The sequence below is a fragment of the Thermobia domestica genome, chromosome 15 (assembly GCF_964235325.1).
Source record: "Thermobia domestica chromosome 15, izTheDome1.hap1.1, whole genome shotgun sequence".
NCBI lineage: Eukaryota > Metazoa > Arthropoda > Insecta > Zygentoma > Lepismatidae > Thermobia > Thermobia domestica.
Genome location: NC_137468.1, coordinates 140935807 through 140954919, shown reverse-complemented (window position 1 = coordinate 140954919; position 19113 = coordinate 140935807). Strand labels below are relative to the sequence as shown.

General features: G+C 36.3%; 1 protein-coding gene across 4 annotated transcripts in view; it reads right to left on the bottom strand.

Moving 5' to 3' along the window:
* Mob4 (MOB kinase activator 4) overlaps window positions 1-2616 on the bottom strand; it is a 34121-nt gene extending 31505 nt beyond the window's left edge. Inside the window, exon 1 of one of the 4 annotated variants that reach the window (XM_081740198.1) lies at window positions 2464-2616. In XM_081740198.1, coding sequence (XP_081596324.1) covers window positions 2464-2523 — 60 coding nt within the window. In that variant the 5' untranslated portion in view covers window positions 2524-2616. Of the gene's footprint in view, window positions 1-2286; window positions 2398-2463 lie in introns of those variants that run through there. The other 3 variants (XM_081740199.1, XM_081740202.1, XM_081740200.1) reach the window with 3 other exon arrangements.
* Between the last annotated feature and the right edge of the window lie 16497 nt (window positions 2617-19113).

Sequence of the window (19113 nt, the reverse complement as noted above, 5' to 3'; positions counted from 1 at the left end):
ATACTAACAAACCAACCTCGGCTAGGTGGCTAGTAAAAACCACGAATTGTGTATAACCTGAGTAAGCATGACACGAAGCTGGTGGGCCTTACGAGAGCGTCAGCCATGGTGCGTATGCGTGCGACCTAAGGTATTGCAAAAACGCTGCGTTGCTATGCCTTAATTGTCTAACCATCTTTCGGATGCTTCTGTCGTTACGGATTATGACTTTAACACTAACTACAAATTTAGTTCATTATGATCTCCTTAAGGTAAAATTTCGATATATTTTGATTACTACACATCCCTCTTTAGAAATATTATTATGCCTACTATAAATATTACAAATCTACCGTTCCCTATACTGAGACAGCACCGTATTTCCATTATTTAATTTCGAAGCTAACAGCTCATCAACCTCCACCTAGAACACTTGCGAATTCACTAAACTGGACGTTGCAAATATACCGTACTTGGTATCACATAAATGTATTAGGACAAAGACTAACAATTAGTCACGGTAGTTACTGCCTTTTGCCCATCCTTCCTCTGTAAAACAAACCAACCCAACCTTAAGAGTTAATTTACGGATATATATATATATATATATATATATATATATATCTTTTAAAACATTCTACATGCAGGTGCCCTGAGTAACCAAAGTAAGTAATTAAGCTAACTTTACAATACCCGCTCCAGTTGCTACCCTTACATAGATACGAAAAATCCCATTCGGAACCAAATTTTTCTGGAGCGTGTATTGTAAAATTAACCCAGCGGACATTTCAAGGCTTAGAGTGCTTGGGTTAAAGTAGTTTAGTCCTGGGTAGGTTGGATCAGTTTACCTAGCTTCGGGTATGTTTAATATTGCTGGACCTCCTCGGGGACTTAACCCGATTACCCTTACGGCAATACAGCTGTATCGACGGACCACACGAACATCGAAAAAAGGGATTATTATTCAGTTTCTCCCTCAAAATACCAGGTCGTGACCCTAGAACACTGGTACTGATTATTGTTCGAAACACACTGTGAACATATGGCATAAAAAGCATTGAAGAAAACAGGAACCAACGTGTATTAGGTGGCCACAGAAGATGAATGTTATCTAACCGAGCAAGAGTAGCAAGTGGACCCGAGCGGGAGCGAGGAGGTGCGTCCGCAGGAAGCAGGCGCGTCAGTGGCGGTGGGTATATGCATAAACGAGGGTAGCAGGAAAGCTTTGTGTCATAAAATGCATGGCTTGTGTGTTGCACAGCTTTAGGGGAGATACTAAATGCCATGCAAAACATACCAAAATCTACTAAGATGTTCCTGTTCTTTTCTATAGTTTCAATTCATTCCTACACATACGACAAACTGTTCGCCTGTTTAGTAGACCATGCTTTTCACAAATTTCAACAACTGACACTCCTTATTTTTGTACAACTCGATAAAATTTTAACACGATATCAAACAATCTTGTCATCTACGTAGCATTCCCACACTGCCTTTCCCATAGATTATAAGTATACCTCTTCGCCAAATAGTCCCTTTCGGCTCCACACATAGTGCCGCTTACATCAAAAACAACTAAAAATAACTAACAAGAATTTTCTCAATTTCAACTATTCCCCTCACCTGACTTTCGATCACTCTTCCTCACAAACCAAAATAAGTTCTCCAATTTATGTTGTTTTTTTTTTCTTTTAATTGGTCCGGCGATACAGCAGTTAACCCATACTTACAAACTACCTTTATCGTAGGAATGTACCCGCGCCTGTGGTGAGTTCACTCGAGCAGACGGTTCTAGTAAATACAATTTATAGGTAAAATACGATGTGAAACACTTTTCGTGAAGCAATGAGTGTGTGAATATAAGTAATTTTTTCACAGTGCACACCGTACTGAAACGAATTTTGAAGAACCTACCTGAAAGATTTAACCTAACCTGAAAATGTAAGTAATTTGTCAAAATTTGGTAGAATAAACAAAGCTCTAACCTAACCTAAAATGTAAGAAATGTGGTAGAGTCGTCTTCTCGAGTAATACCGTGCGTGCGAGCGTGGTCCAATGTTCGATTCCCGATAGTCGTACTTGCCTTGGATAGAACACAAATAGTATTCGAACTCATTTTAAAATGACATCCTGTTTCGGTGCTGAAAACGGCAGTTCTGTAGGGCAAATCCTCCTACTTGATCCTTTCCTCTGGTTTATTAAATTGAAAGGCTTAGCAGTGCTAATGTGAATATATTAAATATGCATTACATATAAATAATTTTTATTATATACTGCATAACAAAAGCATCACGTAAGATGTCTTACCATTTAAGGTTTATATAGAAAACTAATATACTCATTAAATTATTTACTTGATATTGACCTATGTACAATGTAACATCAAGTTCCACCTTGACAAGAACCTAAGATTATACTGCGTGAACAGCAATACACAGGACATTCCACTCTTATTTTATCCAATTCCTTTTCTCGAACATTTACCTTTGCTTTAGTGCCTGGCCGATTTCTTCGTAATATCGTAGGCCCATCAGCCATCTTCATGTTTGCCAGCAAGTTTATTTAGTGCTGACATCTATTGTCGGTAGAAATCAGGAAAAACTGACGAACGCATTCCGCTAATATAATAACTTTAGACTAGCTTCAATTCATTCTTGTACCGTGCAGTCAGTTTCTTCGAACGTGTCTAGTCTCGTTTACTTATAAAAGACTGGAGTTTTATGAAGACTGAAAGGAATATGACCCTTCGTTAGAAATTAAAATCCAGCGGTGAAGTGCTGCTGCAATATAGCTGTATTATATTTTTACAAGTGAAGAGTTACTAGTGTGAAAACATTACAACTGTTACACGAACGTTAAAATCAGTGTAATTGAGTGTGAATAAAAGAGAGCTGTATAAGATATTATTTTCCGCATAGTGTACAAAAGCTGTATTTTATATTTACAAATGTGTTACCAATGTGGTACCATTACAAGTGATATATGAATTGCGATACCCACATTGAGACCACTCTAAAAGCAACATATAAGCACTAATCTGATGTAACCTAACCTATCCTACCCTAATGTTGGGAGTTACTATTTTCTGAATGGGTCAAATTATTTTAGTTTCTACGACTGAACCGTAGTTGCAATAACCTGAATAAATGATATTAAATGTTGGGATGTTTCTAGAACACTTAAAAATTGTTCTATTCTCTTCTAACTTTCTGGTGTTTATCGTTATAGTCGAAGTTATTAAACTATGTCGACTTTACTACTAAAATTGTTTTAATATTAGATTTATAATAAGTTACAATATGAGCTGTAACCAAAATGACCAGTCGATGAGAAGAAATAACCAGTTCTAAGTAAAATTGCTAACACTAAAATTTGTGGTTAAAACCCGATATGGATCTATGTCTAATCGGGTTTTATTCAAGGCTTGATACACCCATTAAGATTTGAACGCGCGAACACACATAGAGAGAAAGTGTGTTAGCCGTTTAACTAGGAAGGGGGCAACATTAATTTAGTGATGAGCAAATGCAAGACCAGCACCGGGGTGGTCTTGGTCTTGCACTGGAACTTTTGGTCTTGGTCTTGGTTTTGCAAGTCTTGCATTTAAGAAATCTCAAGATTTTCATAGGTAAATTTTACTATGGATATAAGGGACAATAAACTCTACAATGCACCAATAGTAACGGAAGTACAATGCATGTTTCTAAATGTAATATACGTAGTTCCTGCAGGCCCATGTCAGTCAAATGGAATCCGGAAGTACACTGTTTTAGTTCATAACTTTCACTGCGAGAGCGAGAGCGATTGTCGATAGTGTCGCTCCGTCTCGCATGCTAATACTCACTTGTTTAAGAATGTGTGTCTTTTTCTGATAAGAACCGATTCCAAGATACGACTTTTGGTCAGAAGTAATATTTGTATATGTTGAGCCGTCTTGCTTCAACGTGTTTACAATTTCTTTCTAATCATAACTGGTAATAGTATACATGAGAACCCCCTGTCTTCCGTGCGCGAGGATACTTCATATTATATATTTATACGTTACCAAATTAAATCACTGCGTTGTCTTTTTTATATGTGCTTAACATTCTATTTTTACTTTCTAGAATAAATTTTGTTGATTTCGATTCGAAAAATGTTAAATATTTTTAAATTTATATCATGATGCAGACCAAAATCCTTGTTGCATATAATGTAATGCGCTATAGCATATAAAGTACAAGGGCAAAAAGGTACGTTCTTTTTTATTTTCGTATCAGTGGATAAGTAAATGAAAGTAGGTTTGTTACCCCCTTTCTAAGTTCGTAGATACTCAATGAATAATCCCTAAAAGTATGAGCGTCCAGCTTCTTCTGGAACTCAGACGGTCTTACGTATACTATATCCTCATAATTAAATATCCGCTTATTTTATAATATGTTGCCATTGTTGTAATATGTATATTACATTCTTTAAAGCAGTAAGGATGACTTCATTGCGGCTGTGTCATTACCGATTGGAAAGAAGTGCTGCTACATGTTTTAGTATTTTCCAGAAAATAGGTTTGTTACATTATATTATGACATTATAGGGTAAATAGTTAAAAGTTTCAGTGTTCGAAAGTCAATATTCACAAATAATAGTTTTAGTAACTTTTATCTAATATTCAAATTTTGTTGGATTTAGGTTCTGTGTGTTTAACAAAGTAACTGAGTAGCAAAGATACACGTATATATGGCTGGCTGAATTTTTTTCGTTGTATATACATAAATTTAGCAATACTTAATATGTTTGTATAAGAGCAGAGTGAAAGATAAGTGTAAATTTAATCAAAAAAGCTGTGGAACTACAAAATGAGTCCTGTTATACCTTCATGTACAGATTAAGAATAGGTGAACCAATCTAAAATCTTCATTTAGTTGAATTAGACTTTAGTATCCCTTTCAGTACTGAAACTATATGAGGTTCAGACCTTCAATTTAAGGTGGAATTTGAACCATCGTAATTCGTTTATATTTCAATGTACTTCCTGGAAGACTAGGATTAGATTTCCGGCGGGAGCTAATGGGGTTTGGATCTACATTAATCAATATGCATCTACATTAATCAATATGTCAACGTCTCATGTAGCCTCGCTGCTGTACGGGACGTTAAGCAGAAAATCAACTCATTTAATGTATTTCTACCGCAAGTCGAACCGAGGAACATGTGCACTAAAGGTGTGCATGTGAGCCATTTGACCAGTGAAGAAGGCATATAAAAAGTAATTACATATATACCCTGCGTTTGATTAAACTATACTGTTTGTACCTTGAGAAGTTGCATTTTATAACGTCAAGTTTGAATTAGCAGCACAATTATTATTGCTGCAAATGCATTTTCTGGGCAAAATGACTTATATTGTCTAGAAGCAATCGTATTGCTGGAGTGTTGCAAATTAGCATATGGAAATTAGAGGTAATATACTATTTATATGCCCCATTCGCCGGATTGGGAGGTCGCAAAATTGGGCAAATATTTGGGGCAGTGGTTTGGTTTGATTGGTCAGGGAGGATCTAAGGCGAGTTCTTGCCCCGGGCGACAACTAGCGTATTTCCATCGCTGTGTGGCTTGCACACATGATTCTAGCCGCGGGTTGTGAACTTCCGCTCTTTTGTCGGAACACCTATTTGTTATACACGCAACAATATTATCATTCTATCACCGGCGTGAACATTACAGCCTTCGGCTCATTTCTTTTTGAACATCCTTATATATAATTTACGCATATGTCACCTGTAAGGTAAAGGGGAACCGAAGAATTTCCGCAATCAAAAGTCATTCCCTACGACAGAATGCGTTCTGTTTCTCTCTGTTTGAGCGTTTTTTTTTATCTTAAAGTGTGACCTAGAACTGAAAGACCACATGGAATATAATACCGGTACCTATAATGGTTATATGACAGTACTGTCAAGAAAGAGAATTGTTTCATTAGCTTGGTACTATTGAAATGCAAAAAGTTGATTTGAAAAAAAAAGTGTGCAAAAACAAGTACAGATAGAAGTAATGCTTACAAATTAGGTTAGATAAATGTATGTATTTTAAACAATATTTAGTAAAATAACGCACGTTCTCTGACTTAGGAGTCCTAAGGCCCATATTTATAAACACTCCTTGAACTGTTCCTTGACTTGACTTTAAGGCTTCCTCGGATAAGTGCTCCTTGAAGTTCAAGGACTACTTGAAAAAAATTCACATTTATGAACCTTCCTCGACTGTTCCTTATCGAAGGTTGATTTCAAGGTAGACTCAAGGAAAGACGTCATAGAAGTGATGAGGTCATAGCCAACAGCCAATGAGCATTCATAAAATAAAAGAAGTACGAAATTCGCATTTTGTAAATTATTCCTTTCAAACTACTATGTTTCCTCAATGATTTGTTGCTTGCAACTTTCCATTCTTGTTTAATATTTTAATGTATTATGTCAGTGCTTGCACTAGTAATCAATATAATATGACCAAATGAACAAGCAAAAACTTATCAACAATATGTGCATCTACAATTGGAGTTTTGCAGCCCAACCTAATATTTAAATAAGTAGAGGCCTAGTAAAGCGAACACTGTTACATATTCAAAAAGATTTTTCCCGACAAAATCAAACTACCGCAAATTTTGCAGTTTGCCGTAAATAACTCGAAAATAAGTAACATGTTAATAAAATAGTTGAAAAGTGGTTTTGTTGTTCAGAGGTTCGTTCTCCGTGTTTTTTTTTTTTCATTCTAAAGTTTTTAAAGACCATATGCAATATGTTTTCCCGTGTTTTCAGTTGTATATAATATGGTATTACAACTATCAAATTTCTTATGTGTGCTGGAGTAAATAGTTAAACAGGGACTTCCCGTGTTCTGTTAGGCTTACTAGATAGGCCTAACTGCACATGAACATCATCACATATAAATAAGTTATATATCCGCACTGCAAACAAATCATTATCAAAATATACAGGGTGGACACAGGTTCCCTTACCCCTGAAAATAAGTGGTTGAGTTGATTTTGAGTTTAACGTCCCTTTGAACAGCGAGGCTATATGAGACGTGGACCTACTGATTAAGGTGGAATCCGAACCACATGAGTTCCCGCCGGGAATCGAACCCGGGTTTCCCACGCCAACTGAAAATAAGTAACATAAACCACTAAACCTACGTAAATAACTACACGAAAAGAACTGAATGACATGAACAACTATACTTTCAAGAAGTTTTACTGAGATAGGAAACATTAAGTCAAAGGATCAGTCTCTCGACCGTCATTCTCATGACAAAGGATAATAAGCCGCCAGGTTATGTGGGACATTTTGAGGAGCATTTCAGGTAGAGATGCAAGGGCTCGGAAAAAAACCGGCTTTTCTGGAAAAAAACTCGGTTTTTTCTGCTTTGCTTTTTTGCTTCGGAAATTTTGGGCTTTTTTCAAAATACTGCTTTAAATTGATAAAACAGACTTTGTATCGCTTCTCTATAACACAAAAAATAATTTAATTAGTGGTTGATGCTGATAATAATATAAAACATCGAAAATAAACTATGAATTTCGAAAAAATATTTCAAACAATTTTTCTTCAACATATTTACATTATGAATTCCACAGGATTAACCAATGTATATAATAAGAATTTTTTAACCTCCTATATACAAAAGTAAGCAGAGTTGGCAAGAACCGTGGTTGTTTTTGAATATGCCAAAAACCCGTTTTTTGGGGATGTTTAAACCAGGCTTTTTTGGTTTAAACCAGGCTTTTTTGACTTAGATTTTTTGCTTTATGTATTTATATTACATATTCACAGAAATAGCCTAAGTTTGTTTCGCCTTGGTGTTATTATGCAACAGCGGGGTTATGCCGGAAGAACTCCCATAAGCTTAAAGAAGTGCGGTCAGTAAATTTCTTAAGTTGAGAATCTCCCGCCCTAGCCATTGGGAAAATCCCGTCATTACTTGAAATGTAAGACAATAACGGGAAAATCCTGTTATTGCTTTGCATGTAAAATTTAAAGGCCAACGTACCATAAGCAGTACGCTAAAACTGAGGTATTAAATTACAAATTTAGTACCGGTACGTAGATATCATTGAAAGTCCAATCCAAGCTAATGTTGGAAGCTACGTAGGCAATCGATAAATTTTGCCAATTTCTATCAATATATTTAAGCAATATTGGCTTCTTTATAAAACAACACGCATTTAGGCATGTAGAAATATACAATTTGGTTTGTTTCGTATATTTAGGCTTAACATCCTTACGAAATAACGAGGTTATCAAGGAGAAGACTTTCGCTTAAACTGACATCCGAACCGCTACTTGGGTTACGCATGAAAGAAGGATTGTGGTTCGACCGAGAATTGAACATGGGAACCTCGATTAAAAGGTGAAAGGGAAATAAAACTATTGCAGGTGGTTTGATATCTGGAAACGTTACCATGAAGTTCACACGATTCGCATTTTTCATTCTTTTTATTTTTGTGGTTTCAACCAGTTATTAAAAAAAAAAAAAAAAAAAGTTGGTGTAAATCAGCCAACCCTAAAAGTAAACACTTCTTTTTAAAGAATACACAAATAACTAGCAAAATAGTATGTAGTATTTTTACTTCAAAATATTCCATACCCTCTTTTTGAAACAAAATAAAATTAAAATAAAACATAAGAGAAATACTTAGATTTATATGATACACTTAAAGGCTGCACATCTAGAGCTTTTGGTTCTGTATATTCTTGAAATTCTACAGTTAAGTTTTATAGAACCACCATCACAGTTTACCCAATCCTCAAGTTTTCTGAATTTTTAACAAGAGGGATTCAACATATCATTACGGAACTCCCCCCCCCCAAAAAAAATACTACGGAATATATTTAAGTTAAGCTAAATACAACTGCACAACAAACATGACTGAGTGATTAGCTTTTGCGCTTCTATCGGGAAGTCCGGGATTCAACCAGCATTCGACCATTCTGACAAAGCTTTTCTTCATTCCATCTGTGAATGTAGAAATAGTACGTATACTGTGAGTTGGGCGACTTATTTTCTTATTGTTTTTAAATCGTTATTATTACTAATTACCAGCAGTGACGGTTTTGCGAAGGTTAGGGGAGCGGTCTTCCGGACTGAAGCCTGTTCCCCAAAGTTACGGAATGTATGCAACAAACGAAATATCTATTATTTATGCCTTTACTCATAAACTTTAAGCTCCCGCCAAATAAAAATTACGAATGTTAAAAAAAAAACTAAACATTAGTAAGAAAAACCCTTCCCAAAATACTTTTCTAAATCCGCCGCTGATTCTCAGTATAAAATGATTTTTAAAGTTGTATCCGGAAGATTATTGCTAAACATATAAACGAAACGAAATATTAGTTATGCCTGTACTCATAAACTTCAAGTACCTCCCAAATAAAATTAAAACTTTTTAGGAAACGAAACAATCAGACCCTCCTAAAGTACTTTTCTAAATCCGCTACTGATTATTTGTATAAAGTGGTATTCAAGGTTGTGTCCGGAAAATTATTGCTAAATCACTTCACAGCTACAGTATAACAGAAATGTGGAAGTACGGTTTGACGGATATATTGAAAAACGTACGCTTTGACCGATAAATAGAAAAACGGGCAAGTTTAACTTTTGCGCTAGAAGCTAGAGTACTAAAAGCTCTTAGAAATGAAACACGGATGACAAACTAGAGAAGAAAAAAGATGTCGATAACTCAAAAGTTAAAATAAAGTTAAATAACCTCTAAAATTACCGTCAAATACTACATTCTTCATGTTAGCTTTAATTCGTAAAACATGTGCTCCATCCATCTTGATGGTGAATTTCAGAGCGAAATATCACATTCAGGTCATGGAATTTTTATCTAACTATAGAATATACTATAAGAAAGCTATTTAGATAGAAAAATCATGAAGTTGAAAAAAGCCAAAATTTCCAAAATTCTCGTTTTTTTTCCAAAAAAGCCGGCTTTTTATGTGAAAAAAACCATCGATTCAAAAAAGCCGGCTTTTTTGCATCTCTAATTTTAGGTGTAACTTGAGTGAAAACTTCTTTCACAGCTTCTGTCAGTTCGGCAGTGGTATCCTAACGTTTTTGTGCAACGATGCCCATAATGAACTCCCATAGCGCACCATCACAGGTGGTGAGTTCTGTGTTTCTCTCATGTACCTAACAATTCCTAATAACACGTTCTTCAATACTGTAACTGGAAGTATCAGCCATCGTTCACACAATCTAAAACAATGGGAAAACTTACATTTCTATTTATAAAGGAGTATGGGAAAACTTATATTAGCATTTATCAAGGGGTAACGGGAATACTTACATTAGCATTTATCAAGGAGTAACGGGAAACCTTACATTAGTATTTATCAAGGAGTAACGGGACTTTCCGACCACCCTGTACTACTAGATATATACTTTAATACTAAATACGATTTCCATAGAAAATGACGTCAATATAAACACACACAAAAATTTAGGCAATATAAACGAATACTTATTATAATCCTGCAAGTGTCATAAAAATGAACATGATCATCATCATCACAAGTATTCTGCCATTATTGGCAAGTCACTTGCTGTAATTAAGAAGCTTCCATGCTCCACGGTCTTCCGCTAATCTCTTTATCGTCACGTACGATTTCTCTGCTTTGTTATCATTCATTCATTTTAGTCTTATTCGCCCTCTCCTTCTCTATCCTTCCACCATACCCTCTAGCACGTCTCTCAGGATACAGTTCCTTCTTACCCAATGTCCCAATCAGTTTCTGTTCCTCTTCTTAATAATGTCTAAAATTGTTCTTTTCTCTCCTACCATTTCTAATTCTAATACTCTTTCATTCGTTTTCCGTTCGATCCAACTAATTCTCTCCATTCTTCTCCACAACCATATCTCGAAAACTTCTAGTCGTTTTTCATCATTTTTGCGTAAGTTCATGTTTCTGCCCATACAGTACAATACTCCACACGAAGCAGTGTGTGAATCTTTTTCTCAACTCTATTCATGTTTCCACAAAATAGTATTTTCTTCCTCCTAAATGCTTCTTTCGCCATTTCTATCCTTACTTTTATTTCATTTCCCATTTCATATCAATATTAATAATGCTACCTAGGTATCGAAAACTAATCACTTGTTCTATTTTCTCACCTTCCACTTCTATATTTGACACCAATCCCTTCGTTCCAATCACTATGGCTTTTGTCTTTCGAACATTTATTTTCATCCCATATTCTTCGCAGCCCCTCCTCAAGTTTTCTAACATTTTATTGATTTCCTCTTCAGATTCTTCTACAAATGCCATATCATCTGCAAACCATATACACTAATCATTCTATTTCCTACCGAAATGCCGTCTTCATTTTGTAAGCTCTTTTCACTATTTCTTTTAGATAGATAATAAATAATGTAGGCGAGAGACAGCATCCCTATCGAATTCCCCTTCCAATTGCACTCTCTTCCTTCAGTTCTTCCCCTATCCTAACACTTACTTGTTGGTTCATGTATAAGTTTCTTATGAGTCTTCTATCTTTCCATTCCAACTCTATCTTTGTTAGAACTCCCAACAACAATTCCCAATTCACGCGGTCAAAAGCCTTTTCTAGATCAATAAATACAACATACACCTCTTTCCCTTTTTCTATAAATCTTTCACCGATCACCCTTAATAATCTGCATCTTTTGTGCCCTTACCTGTCCTGAACATAATAATGCACATTAAACACAGTTCTTTTTTGTTTTAATCTAAATTTTCATATTGAATTGTGCCGCTACCTGCTACGCAATTAGTGCATCTTCCTAATCTCCCAATATGTTTCTTTTTCTTTTTAAAAAAATCTTGGACGGGAAGAACCATGAGGAACGAACTTCCGAAGAACCTGGAAAAGACAAACTTGAGCACCACAATCACCGTTGCTTGTTTCACGTGTGCAGGATCTTTCGGGAGAGTTCAAATGTACCGTCTACCTAAAAGCTACAGTATCTATTTCAGCTTCCCTAGAGGCACAACTTCCAGTGCAAACCTCTCAACCGAAATAATAATAATAATAATAATAAAAAGTTAACAAAAATATCACAATTACCCTGACGAAGTGATAGCAAAAATCTTACACATGGTGCCTTCCAGTTTCCTAAGTTCAAGCAGCCAGATCTTGGCAGATCAAATGTCAAAAGTAATAGCCATTATTATTTGAATATATAAAAGGGTGATTTTTTATAGGGTTTACAAATTCAATCAGTTATATAATTCTTGATTGGAACTACATACAGACTTGGTTTATATGTCATTATACAGACTGCAAAACACTTCGGGCCTTATGCAGAGTCGCTCTAAAGCATGATTAGAATCACACTAAAGAGTTCGACTATCATATGTTTCCTGCAGTAATCAGGCTTTTAGTAAGACGCTAATCAAACGTCAAAACAACTCTGCATAAGGCAGTTCAACTCACGTATTGAGTAGTTGCGGAGGTGACCACACGCGGCGCCACTGGTCAGTCGTTGAAAATGGAGACTTTCGCTGGTGAGCTAAATGCGTATTTTGGTTTGAAGGAACGAAGTCAGCAACGAGTGTACAGCGTAAGTTTCGCATACAATATAGCAAGGAACCACCCAGCAGACCAACAGTGTACAAATGGCACCAGACATTTGTTGAAACACGTTGTTCTGTGCGACACACAAAGGCTCCAGGGCGCTCACCCGTCACTGACGATGTGGTGGAACCAGTTTTGTCCACAGTCCTCGAAAATCTACACGATGTGCATTACAAGAAACTGGTATCCCTCAGTCCACTGTTTGGCTCGTATTGCGTAGACGTTTGTCCATGAAGTCATACACACTGTCCTTTTTTCAAGCACTGAGTGAAGGGGATAAACATACCCGACATGAATTCTGTGTTACCATGTTGGATCGCATTAATGGTGATAAGTCATTCTTGAACAATGTGGTATTCAGTGATGAATCAACTTTTCACCTTTCCGGCCGAGTCAACACACACAATTGTCGTATTTGGGCCACGAAAAATCCGCACGCGCACGTGAAGCTGGTTCGTGTTTGAGCGCCAAAGTGTGACGTGTTTTGCGCTGTGTTCAGAGCAAACGTGTATGAACCATTCTTCTTTGCTGAGTGCACCATCACCGGCATCGCCTATCTTGATATGCTCTAGAACTTCGTTGTTCCACAGTTAGATGAAAATGACCACGATGGCCGCTTATGGTGGCAACAAGATGGCGCCCCGCCGCACTACCTGATAGACAAGAGAATTTCTTGATCAGCGTTTCCCAGATCAGTGTATAGGTCGTAGTGTATCAATTGCCTGGCCGCCACGGTCTATAGATTACACGCCACTTGACTTCTTTCTGTGGGGGTTTGTGAAAGATAAAATGTACACCCCTCCCCTACCTGATAATGTTAATGAACTGAAACATCGCATCACAACAACCATCGCGGACGTTACTCCCGAAATGCTAGCTACTATATGGCAGGAAAGCGACTTTGGTTGGGATGTGTCCAGGATGACCGCACACACATGTCACAAAAAAATGGATTTGTCACAAAAAAAAAAACGAAGTTTTTGCAGTATAATGACATATAAACTAAGTCTGTTTGTGGTTCCAATACAGAATTATAACTGATTGAAGTTTTAAACCCTATAAAGTATCACCTTGTATAACAAGTAATCCTGAGCTACAGACTGACTAATCAACACCCAGGCCAAACCGCTTAACCTAGAAACTTCCAATTTTGAGAGTGCATAGAAATGACAATGGAATGAAATCTTTCAGTTTAACTTTCCAAGATTATACCCTTTAGGCTAAGGGAGAGGGATAATTAAGGCAAATGAATGATGATAGAAGAATTGGTGGGATGAGAATACAGGAGGAAACGGGAGCACCGTGAGAAAACCCATTAAAACGATGTTTTTCTTTACAATCTTAATTGGCAGGGAGTCGAACCAGGAACCACACGCACCAGAGTTAAGCGAGTGCTCTACCCCTGAGCCACCGTGCCCCGGGTATATACATGTGACATAAGGTACCGATAAGGGAAAATTTTTGAAAATTCGATGAAAAGAGGGAGAAATAGAGTAAAGAAATGATACTAAAACATCTTGCAATATCTGAAGGTTAGAAACATAAAATTTGCTATGTGAACTTCTCATTTAAAATAATTAGACACGTGTTTCAGATTTGTTTGATATTTTACCTAGAAGGGAAAATAAAGTGCTGAGAACGAAAAAGATTTAGGAATTACAATTTTTGAAATAAGATCCCATATCAAGAAATCTCTGAAGTTTAGTGACATGAAATTTGTCATACGAACTTTTCATTGAAAATAATTACTCACATGTTTAAGCGTTTTTTCGATACTTGGCCTAGAAGGGAAGTAAATGGTTGAGAAGAAAAAACGACGAGAATTACAATTATTTTAACAGCTTATCCCATAAATAATGTCATGTTTTCGATGACTGCTATAATAACGCCATCTGACGACTAGTGAAATAGACGGCATGTGGCTAGTGAAGTAGACGGCACGTGAAATGACGGCAAGCATCCAGAAGAAGAACGATTTGTTGCTTGTGTTTGATTATGGCAGCGTCGGAGGACCGGATCACATACGGCATATTATGTTGAATGAATTACTCTAGGGATATCAGTCAGCGTAGCGACATGAAACATCAATTTCGTATATAGTTAGGATTAGAGATGCAAGGGCTCGGAAAAAAACCGGCTTTTTTGGAAAAAAACTCGGTTTTTTCTGCTTTGCTTTTTTGCTTCGGAAATTTTGGGCTTTTTTCAAAATACTGCTTTAAATTGATAAAACAGACTTTGTATCGCTTCTCTATAACACAAAAAATAATTTAATTAGTGGTTGATGCTGATAATAATATAAAACATCGAAAATAAACTATGAATTTCGAAAAAATATTTCAAACAATTTTTCTTCAACATATTTACATTATGAATTCCACAGGATTAACCAATGTATATAATAAGAATTTTCTAACCTCCTATATACAAAAGTAAGCAGAGTTGGCAAGAACCGTGGTTGTTTTTGAATATGCCAAAAACCCGTTTTTTGGGGGATGTTTAAACCAGGCTTTTTTGGTTTAAACCAGGCTTTTTTGACTTAGATTTTTTGCTTTATGTATTTATATTACATATTCACAGAAATAGCCTAAGTTTGTTTCGCCTTGATGTTATTATGCAACAGCGGGGTTATGCCGGAAGAACTCCCATAAGCTTAAAGAAGTGCGGTCAGTAAATTTCTTAAGTTGAGAATCTCCCGCCCTAGCCATTGGGAAAATCCCGTCATTACTTGAAATGTAAGACAATAACGGGAAAATCCTGTTATTGCTTTGCATGTAAAATTTAAAGGTCAACGTACCATAATCAGTACGCTAAAATTGAGGTATTAAATTAAAAATTTAGTACCGGTACGTAGATATCATTGAAAGTCCAATCCAAGCTAATGTTGGAAGCTACGTAGGCAATCGATAAATTTTGCCAATTTCTATCAATATATTTAAGCAATATTGGCTTCTTTATAAAACAACACGCATTTAAGCATGTAGAAATATACAATTTGGTTTGTTTCGTATATTTAGGCTTAACATCCTTACGAAATACCGAGGTTATCAAGGAGAAGACTTTCGCTTAAACTGACATCCGAACCGCTACTTGGGTTACGCATGAAAAAAGGATTGTAGTTCGACCGAGAATTGAACATGGGACACCTTGATTAAAAGATGAAAGGGAAATAAAACTATTGCAGGTGGTTTGATATCTGGAAACGTTACCATGAAGTTCACACGATTCGCATTTTTCATTCTTTTTATTTTTGTGGTTTCAACCAGTTATTAAAAAAAAAAAAAAAAAAAAGTTGGTGTAAATCAGCCAACCCTAAAAGTAAACACTTCTTTTTAAAGATTCCCGGCGGGAGCTCATGTGGTTCGGATTCCACGTTAATCAGTAGGTCCACGTCTCATATAGCCTCGCTGCTGAAAGGGACGCTAAACTAAAATCAACAACAACAACAACTTCTTTTTAAAGAATACACAAATAACTAGCAAAATACTATGTAGTATTTTTACTTCAAAATATTCCATACCCTCTTTTTGAAACAAAATAAAATTAAAATAAAACATAAGAGAAATACTTAGATTTATATGATATACTTAAAGGCTGCACATCTAGAGCTTTTGGTTCTGTATATTCTTGAAATTCTACAGTTAAGTTTTATAGAACCACCATCACAGTTTACCCAATCCTCAAGTTTTCTGAATTTTTAACAAGAGGGATTCAACATATCATTACGGAACTCGCCCCCCCCCCCCAAAAAAGACTACGGAATATATTTAAGTTAAGCTAAATACAACTGCACAACAAACATGACTGAGTGATTAGCTTTTGCGCTTCTATCGGGAAGTCCGGGATTCAACCAGCATTCGACCATTCTGACAAAGCTTTTCTTCATTCCATCTGTGAATGTAGAAATAGTGCGTGTACTGTGAGTTGGGCGACTTCCTTTTTTATTGTTTTTAAATCGTTATTATTACTAATTACCAGCAGTGACGGTTTTGCGAAGGTTAGGGGAGCGGTCTTTCGGACTGAAGCCCGTTCCCCAAAGTTACGGAATGTCTGCAACAAAACGAAATATGCCTTTACTCATAAACTTTAAGCTCCCGTCAAATAAAAATTACGAATGTTTAAAAAAACTAAACATTAGTAAGAAACCCTTCCCAAAATACTTTTCTAAATCCGCCACTGATTCTCAGTATAAAATGATTTTTAAAGTTGTATCCGGAAGATTATTGCTAAACATATAAACGAAACGAAATATTAGTTATGCCTGTACTCATAAACTTCAAGCACTTCCCAAATAAAATTAGGACTTTTTAGGAAACGAAACAATCAGAAAAAACCCTCCTAAAGTACTTTTCTAAATCCGCTACTGATTATTTGTATAAATTGGTATTCAGGGTTGTGTCCGGAAAATTATTGCTAAATCACTTCACAGCTACAGTATAACAGAAATGTGGAAGTACGGTTTGACGGATATATTGAAAAACGTACGCTTTGACGGATAAATAGAAAAACGGGCAAGTTTAACTTTTGCGCTAGAAGCTAGAGTACTAAAAGCTCTTAGAAATGAAACACGGATGACAAACTAGAGAAGAAAAAAGATGTCGATAACTCAAAAGTTAAAATAAAGTTAAATAGCCTCTAAAATTACCCTCAAATACTACATTCTTCATGTTAGCTTTAATTCGTAAAACATGTGCTCCATCCATCTTGATGGTGAATTTCAGAGCGAAATATCACATTCAGGTCATGGAATTTTTATCTAATTATAGAATATACTATAAGAAAGCTATTTAGATAGAAAAATCATGAAGTTGAAAAAAGCCAAAATTTCCAAAATTCTCGTTTTTTTCCCAAAAAAGCCGGCTTTTTATGTGAAAAAAACCATCGATTCAAAAAAGCCGGCTTTTTTGCATCTCTAGTTAGGATAGTTTGGATATGCGGAAGTACCAGATTAGTCTGGGGATACTAGCCTCACCGATGAGCAACGAGAAGGGACATCTGTGCAGCTGAGCAAGAATCCTTGCGAACAGCAGTGAAGGCAAATTCAATGTATACTGTTGTATCCTCGTCGCCAAAAGTGCCTTTACATCGCCGTGACGGGTATGTGACCGCGCAGTACTCCAAGGAAGGGATGGTTGCATAAGAAATTGTGATTAATTTTGAACAGATTTTATTTTGATTAGGGAAATAACATAGATATAGGGAGCAAAGGAAAAGATTTGAAGCATCAGTACATTATCTTCTCTGAAAAGATTCGTATTCTCAGTTTTTCATTTTATTCTCTTATATGTTAAGTTAATAACTGCTGACAACTGCTACTAGCGCTTTTCACTCTTCAGGAATTTAACACGACATGTTCGCAGAACACTTTTCTAAGTCCTAAATGTATGCGTGAATTATTTCATTCGTCTCACTGTCCTTATTTCAGAATGGAAACTGAATATGCTGAACGTGAGTATGTTTCGCTGTCGTCAAGCAAGGGTTGTAATAAATGTAAATAAGGTTCTTATTATTAAATAAAACACAGAAGTATCTATTCCATGTATAGCACAATATAATACAGTAATTAACCAACACGATAATCACTAACGCCCGCAGGATTTTTTCGAACGGGGGAGGGGCAAAAGACCGATATAGAGTTTTTTGATTTATTGCCCTATATATATATATATATATATATATATATATATATATATATATATATATATATATATATATATCAAAAGTCATAGTTTATCATTGATAGCGTATATCCTCTCACTTTTTAAAATCGCCAGTGTAACCTATTAGTCAGAACATACATCTCCAGATATAATGTAGAGAGAAGAGAAGGAAAGAGATATGAAAAGTGACGTAACTAATTTTACTGCACCCTGGATAATCCATTACTCATACCCGCCCTCTGTCCCACGCATTTCAACTGCTGCGTTATATATATATATATATATATATATATATATATATATATATATATATATATATATATATATATATATGGTTCCATGTCAGAAGGGCCCGAAAAAGGGCTAGGATAGAAAGGCCCGAGTCAAAATGGGGCTTGGTTTTAAAAGGCCCCGCGTCAAAAGGGCAAGTTCAAAAGTGGCCCGGCGACAAAAATGCCCGAGTCGAAAAAGCACAGCGTGAAAATGTTCCCCTCGTCAAAGGGGCCCGGGTCAAAGATCATCGCGAGAAGAGAGTCCAAGACAAAAGGGCCCTACGTAAAAAAAAAGGACAAAGTGGACACCGCCTCAAAAGGACACGGGTCAAAAGATTCTTGCGAGTAAAGAGGCAGAGTCAAAATGGCCTTATGTCAAAAAAGCTGGGTCAAAAAGGACCCCGTTTCAAAAGGGCACAGGTCTAGATGGTCCCACGTCAAAACGACCCCGCGGCAAAAGGCCCCGAGTCAAAAAGGCCCCGCGCCAAAAGGAGCCAAGTCAAAAGAGCCCCGCGTCAAAGGGGTCGGCAAATACAATTCCACGGCTAAAAAACCTGAGATCAGGAGTGAAAATCAGGAGAAAGATACATATGAGCAGTGGCGTAACTAATTTTATTGTG